At 60.2% G+C, this 13988-nt stretch overlaps 4 protein-coding genes across 4 annotated transcripts; 1 reads left to right on the top strand and 3 right to left on the bottom strand.

Annotated features, from left to right (window-relative positions):
* Nucleotides 1-616: 616 nt before the first annotated feature.
* COLE_06193 (uncharacterized protein) lies at nt 617-1945 on the top strand (the record flags this gene model as incomplete). The annotated part of the gene is made up of 1 exon (XM_018420954.2): nt 617-1945. The coding sequence occupies one exon, from the start codon at nt 617-619 to the stop codon at nt 1943-1945; it is 1329 nt and encodes a 442-aa protein (XP_018276664.1).
* A 441-nt stretch (nt 1946-2386) lies between these two features.
* COLE_06192 (uncharacterized protein) lies at nt 2387-3001 on the bottom strand (the record flags this gene model as incomplete). Its single annotated transcript, XM_018424864.1, has 2 exons — nt 2387-2644; nt 2675-3001. The coding sequence occupies 2 exons, from the start codon at nt 2999-3001 to the stop codon at nt 2387-2389; spliced, it is 585 nt and encodes a 194-aa protein (XP_018276665.1).
* Nucleotides 3002-4891: 1890 nt separating this feature from the next.
* On the bottom strand, nt 4892-6852 carry COLE_06191 (uncharacterized protein; the record flags this gene model as incomplete). Its single annotated transcript, XM_018424024.2, has 4 exons — nt 4892-5869; nt 5911-6392; nt 6576-6722; nt 6771-6852. The coding sequence occupies 4 exons, from the start codon at nt 6850-6852 to the stop codon at nt 4892-4894; spliced, it is 1689 nt and encodes a 562-aa protein (XP_018276666.2).
* A 312-nt stretch (nt 6853-7164) lies between these two features.
* Nucleotides 7165-12650, bottom strand: COLE_06190 (uncharacterized protein; the record flags this gene model as incomplete). Its single annotated transcript, XM_018424025.2, has 4 exons — nt 7165-9428; nt 9463-9659; nt 9696-12169; nt 12213-12650. 4 exons carry the CDS (start codon nt 12648-12650, stop codon nt 7165-7167), a joined length of 5373 nt encoding a protein of 1790 aa, XP_018276667.1.
* Between the last annotated feature and the right edge of the window lie 1338 nt (nt 12651-13988).

The raw sequence follows: 13988 nt of genomic DNA, 5'->3' as shown, positions 1-13988 counted from the left end.
AGTGATATTCAAACGATGAGTATGTCATGAATCATGCACTCGATGATGATGAGAGATGGTGAGTGATGGCTTATCAGTTGTTGAAATTGATCCCGGTTGACGCGCTCAAGGCCCGCCCGATTGTCCCTGGATGAGTGACGGAGGAGTCAGGGTCTGGCGAATGGGAGAGCCGACTCGAAAAATGAGCCAGGCCCAAACTCGTCTTTGTCTTTTCTCTTTCTCTTCTTTACTCGATCAACATCCACAAACCTCTCGGCCCTCTTCACAGCCCACCCACCACCCCCACTCTCAACAGCCCCCCCCCACTGCCATTCTCGACACTGTCGATGCTGTGGACAGAACGCACTTCGGACGAGTAGGTACTGCTTGCTGCCCCCCGCCCTTTGCCCCTCCCTCCTCTCTCCTCTCTCCTCCCTCCTCCCTCCTCCCTCGCTATCGCTCTTTCTCTTGTCCCACTCCTCCTCCTCCTCCTCCTCTTCTCTCTCTTCACTCTTTCTCTCGCTCTCTTCATCTCATCTAACCCCAGCTACCTCTCTGACCTTGTCTTCACCCTCAACCCTTGATTTTCCTCTACTCGCGTAGGAACATCCACTCAAACATCACACCCCATCTCACCATGTCGTCGTCCATTCTTCGCCCCCTCGCCCACTCTGCTAAGACGGCCCTCGGCCGTCGCGCCCTTGCGACGCCTACCAACGTGCACCCCAGCATGCTCCAGACGGTCCTCCCCGCCGTCGTCCCCGCCGCCCTCCACCTCAAGACTGGAGAGTCGTACTACGGCACAAACTTTGGCTCGACCAACTCCAAGTATGGCGAGACCGTCTTCTCCACCTCCATCACCTCTTACACCGACTCGATGACCGACCCCTCGTACCGCGGTCAGCTTCTCGTTTTCACCTCCCCTATGATTGGCAACTACGGTGTCCCCTCCAACTCTCCCCTCCCGGAGACCCCCGGCATCCCTTTCCTCGAGTCCGAGGGCATCCAGTGCGCCGGCGTCGTCGTCTCCGACGTCGCCCTCAAGTACTCGCACTACCAGGCAATCGAGTCCATTCACGAGTGGTGCGCCCGCCACGATGTTCCCGGCATCTCTGGCGTCGACACTCGTGCCATCACCACCCTCCTCCGTGACCAGGGCACTACCCTCGGCCGTCTCGCGGTCGGCGACGAGGCCGAGTACGTTCCCAAGGCCGACGAGTACTGGGACCCCTCCAAGGAGAACCTTATCTCCCAGGTCTCCACCAAGGAGCCTTACCAGCTCAACCCCAACGGCAAGGGCCCCAAGATTGCTGTCCTCGACTTTGGGTCCAAGGCCAACATCCTTCGCTCGCTTGTCAAGCGCGACGCCCGTGTCACGGTCCTTCCTTGGAACTACGACTTCAACGCCGTTCGTGACCAGTACGACGGTCTCTTCCTTTCCAACGGCCCCGGTGACCCGACCTCGATCATGGAGACCGTCCACCGCGTCACCAAGACCATCAACGAGTGGGACAAGCCCATCTTCGGCATCTGCATGGGCCACCAGATTCTCGGCCTCGCCGCCGGCATGGAGACGTACCGCATGACCTTTGGCAACCGTGGCCACAACCAGCCCGTGCTCGCCCTTGCCTCGTCGGGCTCGATCAAGGCCGGCCGCGTCTACGTCACCTCGCAGAACCACCAGTACGCCATCAAGCTCACCGAGGACTTCCCCGCCGGCTGGGCGCCCTTCTTCATCAACTGCAACGACTCGTCCGTCGAGGGTATCATCTCCACCCCCGAGTCGGGCAAGCACATCTGGGGCGTCCAGTTCCACCCCGAGTCCGCCGGCGGCCCTCTTGACACCCACCCCATGTTCACCGACTACGTCCAGGCCTGTGCCGACAAGTCGGCCTCGGGCATGGCCACGTCCGAGCTCAAGGTCGACACGCACGCCGCTGCTGCCGCCGCCGCCGCGTCGGCGTGAGAGAGTGAGAAGTCCATTGTAGATTACACCAGGGTTATGCAGCATTGCACATTTCACGGATTCACTCGTTGCTTCTTTTTATTTTTGAACGGCCTAACCTTGACTAGCCCTCTTGCGCAAATGAACGAAAGATGCTGAGTGGACGTCAGGCGATGGGACCTTATCCCACCAAATTCGTGTTAAATCGCCACGATGGAACTGTGGACTGTGGCACTGGAATCTCAATGCCCCAAAACCACGTACGGCCCAGCCATGCACAGAACCCACGCGCCCTCCGACAGTTGCCACTTCTGAGCCGTCCAAAAAGCAAAGCCAGCACATGCATTACGATATCAAGAAATCTCTACGCCTCTACACTGGGCACATGCGCCCTGCTACCACTCGGAAACCTTGGGATTGCTCAAGTCGGACTCGCCTCGCACATTACTTGGGTCGCGGATTTCACTGAGAGCCGCCTACCCCGTCAGCGCAATTTCCTCTCGTACTGACAGGCCGACCCAAGCGAGGAGGCACAGCCGCGCTCGCAGCGCCCGGGATAGCTGACGTGACTTTTTGCGTCGTCGAAGCAGCGTGGGTCGCCCGAGCAGCGTGGGCCGTCGAAGCAGCGTGGGTCGTCGAAACAGCCCGGGTCGTCATATCATCACGCGTCACAACCTCCCCACTCGTGGCGGCCTGACTCCTCACAACTGGACTCGGAACCTGGCGTCAGCCATGCAAGCGCACACGCACCGGCGGCTCAGAGAGGATGATCTCATGCAGGTCGGCGATGAGCTCCTCCAGCCCCCGGCAGCGCTTGCGGTCGTATAGCGGCGTGCCGTGCATCGCGCGGGCGAGGTCGAGAAGGAAGGTTTGCGTCTGGGGCATGTGCAGCGTGCCAAAGTCCGCCGCGAGCGTCTCGAGCAGCGTGCACTGGGCTGGCGTGACCGTGCCGAGGTGGAGGCTGTCGAGGACGTGTGTGAGGTCGTCGACGCTGTTGAGGATGTTGTGCGCGGCCAGGCTTTCGGTAGGGTGCGGGACGGCCGCCCAGAACAGGTACAGGTCGGAGGGGCGGGGCATGGCGAAAGTGGCTCTGCGTCAGGTCGGGTCTCGTGCTGCTTACGGAGGTGTCGCCTGAGGAGTATCGCGAGGTAAGGGGGACAGGATACAGTAACACGCAGATGGAAGAGAGTTGTGAAGAAGAGAGCGAGAGGATTAATAAGAGTTGTTGGGAAGACAGCCACCTTACTTGCTCATAGACTCCTGCTATCTCTCATGGGCCCAGCTCTCCTCACAGAGCCCAGAAGAGTGCAGCTCCAAAAAGCCCCAATTTGAGGGGCACACAACCTGGTGGCTCCACGTACGTTTATGGGTTGTTAGTACAACGTGCTGCACGAGCCTGTGGCGGCGTTTCCATATCACGTTATCTGCTCTGCGCATGCACACTGTTACATCGTGGACTCGCGGCACTCTGCATAAAACACGAACTGCCGCTCTTGCACAAGATTTAGCCCTCGGATCATTTAACATTAGTGAGAAGCGATAGCAAGCACAGTCCTTGAAGCCCGTAGTCGTCCGTCACGTTCCCATTTCCGATGGCGGCTCGCCTACTTCATCGTCCACCAGCCGCTTCCATTAGCAATCTCACGCACCCCACCCACATTCTCATTCATGGCGTTGTTGGCGAAGTGGACTGCCAGGCGATGAGCCGCTGGCACAACTTGCCCGGAAGACATGAAACCGGCGACCTCCATAAGTGAGGTGAGGATATCTTGCCTCCGCGAGTCTGGGCTCGCCGGTTTGAGGATCGTCCTAAACAGCTCAGCAGCCAGTGCAACGTTGTAGGAATGCGGCGGTCGTTCGGGGCGCCAAAGGAAGGAAGAGGAGAGGTCGTGGACAACCAGGCGCACAAAGTCGGCAGCGGTCTCGAAGTGGTCCATCGGTGACTCCGGAGAGAGATACGAGGGAAGGCGGTCTCGAGCCGATATGTTCTGCGGTATGTGTCAGCGTAGTGCTCGCGGGCGCTGCAGTGGACGGAGATCCAGTCGGCAACGCATGTGGCACGACTGACACTCAATGTGGAAGAGGCTTCGGCCTTGATGTCGTCGGGAACAGGGCCGTTCTCGAGCACCTCAGTAGCATTGGAAGGCAAAGTTGGAGACATCTGGTTGGAGGGAGCTGTGTTGACTCCCTCATCAGAAGTAGGTGTGCCGCTGCTATCCCCCTCCCCCTCCTCGTCATCTTCCTGGATTGTCTCCATGTACCGGCCAAGCTCTGCAGAGTTGTTGGACCCGCATTCCTCCTTGGGTCAGCTCAACTTCCCCCACTGTCGCATCTACCTCCTCAGCGTCTCCTCTCAATTCTTGAATCTCAAGGAACAGACCGAGGGCCAAACGGTGCGCGACACCGGTCTCCCCGGCCTGCACCTCCCCGAGGACGTCGCAGATGTCGCAGAACATGAGGTCGCCTTCGTGGTTGAGGCGCCGTAGAATGCCGACAGCATGGCTGAGGTGCTCGGGGTTGAAAGGGTGTTCGGGCTCGGACGAGTAGAGAAACATGACCGCTTTCTTGATGATAACCTGGGCCACTTTGAACCACTCTTCGCGCTGTGGGGCTGGCATGTCTGGACCGATTGCGCCCAGCCACTCGTTTGGAGATGTCAAGCTAAGCGAATCGATGAAGTCTTCGAAAGTGTGCTCGGTCGGGGAGGACGTCCGCGGGTCCATGCTGTGGGCGTGCAGGATGAGTCAAAGGGGCAGTCAAGAGAAGTGAGTGAAAGGAAGAAACGCGCTGAAGCAACCTGCGCCTGGGGAGAGGGAAAGGTCGGGGAAGGCGATGATATCCAAGGATAAGTGAGGACAAACGCGCATGCTGTCTCAGTCCGTGAGTAGCGCAATACAATCTGTGACATCTAGGTCTTACAATCTCTACTCGTCACGACCGTCTAGATCTTCAGGATGCTCACTAACGTCAGCGCCGCCTCTGGAGTAACTCACTAGCCCGCTCTCTAACGGTTGGCGGCTCGGGGCCCTCGGCCTCGACCTCGGGCGTGGTGATCTCGCGCTCGTGCTCCGAGTGGCCGTATACCGAGCCCTCTGCCGGCGTGCCGGTGCCGCGGCCGTGGGGCGCGCTCATCCACCCGTCCGTCTTGGAGCCGAGGCGTTCGCGGAGCTTGGCGCGCACATTGTCCGCCTTCTTCTCCTTGTCCATCTGCTCCTCGGCCTCGGCTTCGCGCTCGATGTTCTCCGTCTCGCCCGCAAAGCTCGCGATGCTGCCGCCGACACCCGAAGTCGCCTCCGCAAAGTTCTCGTAGAGGTTGCGGCCGGACTCGTCCCCGCGCCCTTCGCCCGACCAGAAGTGGAAGGCGCGCGAAATGACGCCGTACGACGCCGGCGTGACTTCCACGAGGTCGCCACGCGCGATTTCGATCGCAGGAACTTCGGATGGCGGCAGGCCGACGAGGTAAGCCAGCAGGCAGCGGATGACGGATGCGTGCCCGATGATGAGGAGGTCGTCCTGACAGCGTTCAAGCTCAAAGATCACGGGCTCAAGGCGCACGGACAGGTCGTGGTACGACTCGGCGCGCGGCGCGCGGTGTGCGTACGGGTCGCCCAGGAAGCGTTCCCATTCATCAGGGTAAAGCTCTTGCGCCTCAGCGGCAGACAAGCCGTCCCACACGCCCGGATTGATTTCAGCCATGATCTGCTTCTGCACAACCTTGTAGCCAGCGTGCACGAACGGCCAGGCAGTGTGGTGTGCACGCCGCCGCGTGCTCGTCCACACAATGAGGGGATTCTCCTTGATGTCCTCGCCGCGGGCGCGACGCTCCTCTCTCAACGCCTTGCGACGCGCCGTGACGGCCGCCTTGAGGCGTTCAGCGTACTCCCAACCCGCAGGTGAGAGATCCGAATCGGCTTTGAACGAGTGCTCGATGAGCGACTGCCCAGACTGTTGGGGTCAGCGAGACTCAAAGACATCATGCGACATACCCTTGCGAAGAAGATAGTGCGGGGACGGGTGTGTATATTCATGAGGAAGAAACAGCACCGTGTCTGGAGGTAACCCTCGATGCGGTTGATCTCGATGCGCTCCCCCACGTTCATGACCTTGATGTACGGCCCCTCGTCGGCCGTAACTGTGTCGTAAACACCGGCCTGGCCGCGGATGCGCTCCCAGTAATCGGCCACCGCGCGATCTGCGTCCCACCCGGCATAGTCGGGGGAGCTGAGCTTGACGCTGCGGATGTTGGCGGTGATAATGTCGTCGTTGTCACACAGCGACTCGAGGAAAATAACGTGCACACCCTTGGTACGGAATGTCTCGATCACGTCCTTGCGCGCCTCCTTGCTGCCATTGTTTGCGTCGTAGATGACAACCTGGCCGCCCTGGACGGTGAAAAAGTCCCAGATCTGCTGCTCGAGACCCTGCTTGACTTTGTCTCGTAGCGCGATGGTTTCTGGTGACTTCGGGCCTGGCATCAGTGACGGGAGCAAGACGGCCAACAAGCACGGAGAGCGTAGGCGGCGGGGGAGGGGGAAGTGACGTGAGCCACGTGAAGCAGCGCACAGTAGTGAGTGTTGTGGTCTTGCTGCCGCGCGATCAAAGCCTTCGACACCCCAACCGGAAGCGAGACGCGAACCGCAGTGAGACTCACCATCCGCTTTGTAGTAGTCGTTAGGCAAGTTCTTAGCTCCACCGAGCATCTTGCGGCGGTAATCGCCAAGCGAGTAGACTCTAGTCTTGACGCCGAGCCAGCGAAGGTATCGCTCGAGGGCGCGCGAGATGTGCGTCTTTCCGCGAGCTGGTGTTAGCGCGACGGACAACCAAGGCGTAGGTAGTGTGGACGTACCGGGCAAGCCGACGGTGACGATGAGGATAAGGCCGGCATGGAAGAGGCGGCCCGACTGGGTCACGTAGAGCGGCGCGGCCATGGTGCCGTATGAGTGAGCTAGCGATGTACAGTAGATGGAGATGTATATGGAGACGAGGATGTGGTGTTGGTGCACGAATGAGGATGAGCGGTGATATCATTCCGCCTAGTTTGCCCCAACTCGACCAAGGCGATCAGGCACAATTTGTCTTGTCCTCCCCTTCCGACCTCACATGTTTCGAATTCTCGCTTGCGTTTGCAAGCTTATGTACATGCAGTCAACACGGCCTCACGTCACCCCGCGTTCCGGATAATGCTAGTCGTGATATATGTTGGTGGTACAACCAAGCTCGCAAGCTTTGCTAGCTGCTATCTAGTCCCCATTCAGCACTACATTGTTGTTGCCGTCAATCTTGATGAACCGTCTTGATAACTCGCCGATGCTCGAGCGCGGGAGGTGCGCGAGCGACACCTTGGTGGCAGCACGCGTGTTGCGCCAGTGCTCAGGCTGGTCTGAACGCCCATCCTCGCTTGCCTTGCGAACCGACGCACCATGCGGAATGCTCGGCGGGTTGGCCACTGGCGAGAGTGGCCGCGAGGAATCAGAGAAGGCCAGCTGCCGCTCCATCTCGTCGCGCAGTGATTCAGATGAGCCCAGATACTCTGGCGCAAGCTCATAGTCATCCGAGTCGGACGTCGGATTGCTGGTCGGAGATGGTTGTGGTGAGCCAACGTCCGTCTTCTCTGGAATCCGCGGGAACTGGGGCACTGGGGCCGGTACAGGGGCCAGCGTCCTTGCCGGCGGCTCAGGCTCAAGCTCATGCTCGTGCTCGTGCTCGTGCTCCTCATCCATCGGGTTCGTCTCAGGCAACTCGCCTGGGCTTGCCTGACCCGAAGCAAAGGATCCCACACTTTCACCCCAGGTGCTTGCGCTCTCGTCGTGGTCTGGAAGAGACAGCTTGGGAATCGCAATCGGAGCCGCGATAGTCGCGCGGCGGTCGGGCTTCTCCGTGGCGGGAGCGCACAGACTGCGCGCTGCAGCCTGCAGTGCGACGTGTCGAACACGAGCCCAGTCGCGCTGGTCGCGGTCCTGGTCCTTGAGAAGCATCGTGATCCACAAGTGGAGCTTTGAGAGCTCGATGCGGTCCGACCGGATCTGATTGGCGAGGTCTGGAAGTGCAGCCTCGATGTGGTCACGCGTCAACTTCTGGAACGGCGTCAGAATGGCGAGGTTGCGGGCAATCCGCAGGTTGGTCGTCAGGCGTTGTTCAATCTGTGCAGCGTCCGACTTGAGAGCCTGAACGCGCGCAGCGATCGCTTCGAAGCGACTGGTTTTATTGGACGATTCAGCCGCAAGCTCGGACGGAAGCGAGAGCATTCGTGCAGCCCCAGCTCGCCCAGCGGCGAGTTCAGCTTTGACGGACCCGATGACTGCCTCCATCTGTTCACCGCCATTGACAACAACGTCATTGGCGCCGGATATGTCAACGACCGGGGCGGGAGACGAGCGCATGCTGCCCACGCGGCGCAAGCGTGGCCGAGGAGAAGCGACAGCCTCCACCTGCTCGTTGGGATCTTGGAACACAACGGAGCGGACCTGAGAACTCTCAGGCGCTTGATAAGGGGTACCGGACTCGACATCCCGAAGATGCTCCTCGGCAGCGACCGATCCGGCTTTAACAGCGTCGCCGCTGTTTAGGCCTGCGCCGCGCATCCTAATGGCTGCCGTCCGGAAGGTGCTGGCGTAGTTGATGAGAGTGAGCCACTCGTTCATCTCGTACTCGTCGTTGAACTGCATGAGGTACTGGCGGTTGTCGGGCATGACGAAGCGGAACGTGAAAGGTGTAGCCGAGTAGTCGCGATCGAAGACGGCCACAGCGTGCTTCACAGAAAGAACCTCGTCTGGCTGGAAGCTCGTCATGCGCGGTACAACGGGGGCGTCACCTTTGCCGGCGTTGCGGATCTGCTCGACCAACGTGAGCGCCCAGATGGTGTCCTTGAAGAAGAGGAGCTGCGAGCCGGTCAGGATCACACTCCAGCTTCTCCACTTCCGGGCTGCGGTACGCTTGGTCGTTGGAGAGTCGTCTTTTCTACTAATCAACCCAACCTTGGTGATCTTGAGCGTGGTCACCTCCTCCTTGGGCGTTGGAGTTGGGGGGCCACCACCAATGTCGAGTAGAGGCACCGCTGACTTGCGTCGTGGGCGCGACTTGACGAACTCGAGAGGATGGGCGTTGGCAAACTTGCTCTGCAGCCGATCCACGTCAAGGAACGGGCGAGTGCCCATGCAAGAAAACGGGCTGTCAGCGGGGATGTAGCGCTCGACGTCGACCCGCAGCGAGCCCAACTGGCCGCCGACGATGAGGTCGTAGACGTCAATCTTCCCGGAGCGGGGCATGCCATTGGATGCCGAGAGATGGGCTCCAGCTGCCGCAAGCGCGGCCTCGTTGTCGTCTTCGATGAACACGAAAGGCGTGAAGGTGATGTTGTCGAAGAATGCCTCCAACACGGGCGGGGGGACTCCATCGAGCCGCGTGTTCCGCACGTAGTCAGGTTTGGTCATCTTGTTCTTGTTGTGGCGGTTGAATGCATCCGTATGAAGCATCATCATAGAGAAGGCCAGCACGTACGCGTTGTCTGTCGTCAGCTTCGTAGACCTGGCGCAGCTCACCCTTGGTACCGAACAAACCTGGCTCGCAGCGGTCGTAGCGCGTCGCGAACGCCTCGATGACGCGGTCAATCTGCTGCGTCTCCTTCGGCAGCGACATGTGCATGAGCAAGCGGCGCAGCGCAACGTCGAGCGCGATGTGCGTGAAGTCGAACCGATTCATGTAAAGGGTCAACGCAGTGGTGTGGAACTCGTCGGCACTGAGGTTAGCATGACATCAGTGTAAGACTATTCACCTGGAGGCGAGAATCCCTGCCAGCTCGCGACGGTCAACGTTGCTGAGTCTTGCCAGCCAGCTCTCGGGAGTGTCATCGTCGTGAATTGATGTGTCGACGTCTTCCATGTGCAAGCGCTGCACAGGTGTGGCAGAGCGAGAGAGAGGCAGCGGACTCTCGGCGCGACTGGGGCCATCATCTGTCCCTGGGCTGGGGCCGCCGGACGATCCTGCTCCTGGTCCACGAGGAGGGAGCGGGAACAGCTGGCCTGGAGGCGGCTTCGGAGAACTGGGGTTGGACCTGAACAGGCCCGTAGACAGTCGCCTGATCGAGCCCGGCCTCTGGCGAGGAGGAGTTGCGGCAGTGGGGAAAGTTGGCGTGGAAGGTGCTGGGAGATATGTCGACGAGCCACTGAAGGCAGATGGCGGAGCAAGCCCAGTGTCGTGCGACCCTCTGTGTATCCCGTTTGCACTGTGGCCGAGGCTTGCAGCCGTCGAATTGAATGTTCCGTGCCAGGAAATGGCCGACGAGGTGGTCTGCGCACGCGCGCGCCCCACTCTTAGCCCAGAATGAACGCCAAGGTTGGCGTGCGGATCAGCCGTGTTCGATCGCCTGGTGGAATGAGTCGTACGTGATGATTGCGAGGCCGCGTACGACGAGCGGGGTGACCGTTCCGGCGTGTCGTTGAGCACCACACGGCGATCATCCTCTCCGATCTGTAGAGCCAAACTTGAGACCTGAGGCACATCCTCCGGGCGAATTCTGACTGGAGGCAGAGCAGGAGAGGGGCCTAGTGATGATGCGGATGATTCTGGGCGAGGCAATTCTCTAGACCCAAACTCGCTGGTGGCAACAGGGTCGCGCTCGTCCGCAGAACTGTAGCGCAACGTGCTGTTACTGCGAGGGCGGTTTCTGGAGAATACGCTGCGAACCATCCCCATGACAGCCGAGTTGCCAGAGTTGGATCTGCTTGACATTGGGGGCCTTGGACCTCGGGGTAGGTCGATATCAGAGGGCGAGCGCAGTGACCGTGGTGTAGAAGCCATGGACCCGTCTTCGGAATGTATCCGGCGCGCAGCATCGGAGAACGAACGCCCGCGCCCTCCAGCTCGAGGTGTGACTTGGGGTGGAGTAGCTTCCCCCCCGTGCTCAACGATGGTTGGAGGTGGGCCGAGCTCCGGTAACGAGCTCAGAGGCGATGTTGAACCCATTGAGGATCTTTGGGATGCGGGGTCCAGCAGGCGCCGAGCCACAGAGTCCTTGCTTGACGAGACTACGGGAACCGGGGCGGAGTCGCGCTTGACGTCGCTGTGAGAAGTGTTGGTAGTCGTCTCGGAGGACATGGTTTCCATTTCCAGCGATGGACGTTTTCCGACCCACTCGCGCGCGGGCCAGAACTCTTGCTGATCGATGACTGGAAGGGAGGAAAGTGATGACCCAGCCGAGAGCGGAACTCTTGATACGTCAGGAACTGATCGATTGAGGAGCATGGGTGTTGACGCGTTGGCGCCGAAGCGCCCGCGCATCGGCGTCTTGTTGGTCACCTGGTCATCGGTGCTGTTCTCACTAGGCCCCGCATCGTTCTCAGAGGAGAAGAAGCCGCTACGACGCTTGCGGAGCTTGGATTCGGACCGCCGCCGCTTGATAGCTCTCTGCATCCCGAGCCAACCCAACACGCCGGAAGGGGCGGTCTCGTCGTCATCAGGTGTGGGCGTCTGTTCAGGTCCTGGGGTGCGCGAGAACATGGCAGATAAGCTGCGTGGCCGTGGCTTGGCCGGCTTGCGATCCTTGTCTTGTGACGGCTTGGCCATCTCGTTAGCTGAGAAGGTGACTTTCACGACGGGACTCGTAGCGCGCTCAGGTAGCGGAGACGACACGGCCTGCTGTCGGAGTGCGAGACCGCCGGCAGGGGTTGATGCGCGCTTCGCAGCCACAGACTCTGGGAGGCCCAAGCCAAGTGAGCCTTGGCGCATAGGTGTGGGAGATTCTGGTCGGGGTCGGTCGAAGCCAGCCGCGCGAGGGGTGCGAGTTATCGACGGGGTGCGTGAGACAGGGGCGGAAACGGGGCGGCGGTCATCTGTGGGGTCCGGCAGCTCTGCACCGTCGAGCATCAAAGCGAGTGTTGGAGAGGACGGTCCGAGACCGAACAAGCCTTCAAAGCTGTCGATGGGACTGCTTGGCGTCACGACAATGTCTGCTGGTGGGGCGGAGATGGTGGTGATGGGGAGAGACACAGCTCGAGGGGCACCAGCGGAAGGTCCTTCATGGGGGGGCTGAGGGAGAGGCTTGTTCACGGGCGGAGAGTGATCAAAGGGTGGCCCAGCAAAGCGCTGCTTAGTCGGTGTATTCCTTGCGCCGACCGACGACGAGCGCTGAGGCACTCTGGAGGGAGAGAGGACGAGGGTATGTGGGCGAGGCGCCGGGGCGGGGAGGGCGTCGCTGGACGACGAGCTGTCGCTTTGGGTCCTTTGGAAGACGCGGGACGGGAACGGTTTCTTTGGTTTAGTCATTGCACGCGGAGTAAGATGATGAACGCACTGGCTTGACAGTATTGTTCCGGGAGAGGATGGCAAGCGTCGCCATGTCCTTCATGCGAACCGGCTGCTCGCGCTGCTCGTGCTCGTGGTCCCCGTCTTCAGTGAGGAGCTTGGGCCTGGTTTTGGATTTGCGCCTCACCGTGCCCTCGCGATCCGAGTCTGATTCCTCATCGTCTGTTGTCGAATGTTGACGCGGGAATGCGTCACCCGACCTCTTAACAGGTGGAGTCGGCTCTAGCTCTTCCATGCGGCCGCGGTCCTCTGGATGCTCCGGGTATTCTGGGCGCTCAGGTTGTTCTGGGTGCTCGGGAGCAGGCGCCATCACGGACACGCGTTCCCTGCGTTTGGGTGTGACGAGGCCAAACCATGACCGTCTTCGGTTCTCCTTACGGGTCGGGGTAGAGGGCGCATTCGACCCGTTTGAGCCGGTCGAAACCATCTGAGCCTAGTTGCGCTTTAGCATCAGAGGAGGGGTGAGGAAAGTGTGGAGCTGGGGTGGGGGTCGCGAAAGGAGCGTAGGTGGAGGTAGCAGTGGTGCGCGCGGGGCGCGTTGAGTTTTCGTGTGGATGGGTCGGTTCGGGCGTGGTTTTGGTACAGTATCAAGATCAAGACGTGAGATGGAGAACAGGATGCGGGAGAGATAAGACCGAGGAGGAAAGAATGGAGTGCGAGATTGCAATGAATGAATGTGTGAGGTGGAGAGAGAATGAGAGATCAGAACATGACTGGAGCAGATGGACGCGATCGCAAAGTCGAGGAGGGGTCGCAACCCGCAACACGCAACCCGCGCAACCGGGCCAGGGGCCACGTTCATGGAGATTCATCTCCCCAGCTATGCTGCATGCTGCATGCTGCATGCATTCTTTCAGCTCTCAGCACGCGGTACCCGCCTCTAACCCATCATGTACTGAAGACCCCGCTCCGAGCCGCGCAGCTTATGCGTAAGACATTACACTCTGCAGTTTGGCGATGGCGGTGGCCGCAGTTGGGGAGGGAGGGGGCATGTCCCGGTGAGTCCAGGTACGGCGTTGTCAACCCTCATTCCCATCCCGCTCTGCTGCAATGCACGCGATGCACCCCCCACCTGGTCAAGCTTCGGCCCGACCCCAGACTTTGGGAGGCATGGAGGGCAATCAGGTGAGACATGCCGGTTATGAGCCCTCGAGAAGGCCGCAGTGCATATCCGGGGGGCTGTACAGCATCTCAGCTCTGAGTATCTCGGCGTCCTCGGCACCAGAGATGCGCAGTGGATGGATCGATGCATGCGACGGCGCGGAGGGAGCCGCGAGACGCGTGCTGATCGTGCTGATGGTGATGATGGGTGATTCCACTGCAGAATGTGCCGGCTGAACAGGTCCCGCCTCAGGTCTCTCTGTTCCAGCCCCTATCCGGCCCTTCCGGCCCTTGGCCCTTGCGCCCCATCTTTGCCCGGCACATACCACGTGAAGTCCACGCGCATCGTCGGACCTAACCCTCATCTCCGCGCCTGCCTGCCTCCACCTCCACCGGCTGCTGTCTCCGCGGTTGCTCTCGGTGCTGCCAGTTGCCGAATCCCATCCCAAATCTCAACATCCACCTTCTCCATATCAACACCATGGCTTGCCTCAACTTTGTCCGCCGCGTATGTCGACATTTGGGACACTCCTCATGACTTCAACTGACAGCAGACGTGGCAGAAGACGATCGACAAGGCCGGTGCGTCTCATTCTTCCCCTCATCTACGCTCTAACCTCTAACGGGTACTAACCGAAGGCCATGACGGCAAGGTGTTGAAGAA

The sequence above is a fragment of the Cutaneotrichosporon oleaginosum genome, assembly GCF_008065305.1.
Source record: "Cutaneotrichosporon oleaginosum strain ATCC 20508 chromosome Unknown ATCC20508_contig05, whole genome shotgun sequence".
Classification (NCBI taxonomy): Eukaryota; Fungi; Basidiomycota; class Tremellomycetes; order Trichosporonales; family Trichosporonaceae; genus Cutaneotrichosporon; species Cutaneotrichosporon oleaginosum.
The sequence above is the reverse complement of the archived record's forward strand: the minus strand, read 5'-3'. Positions and strand labels throughout refer to the sequence as shown.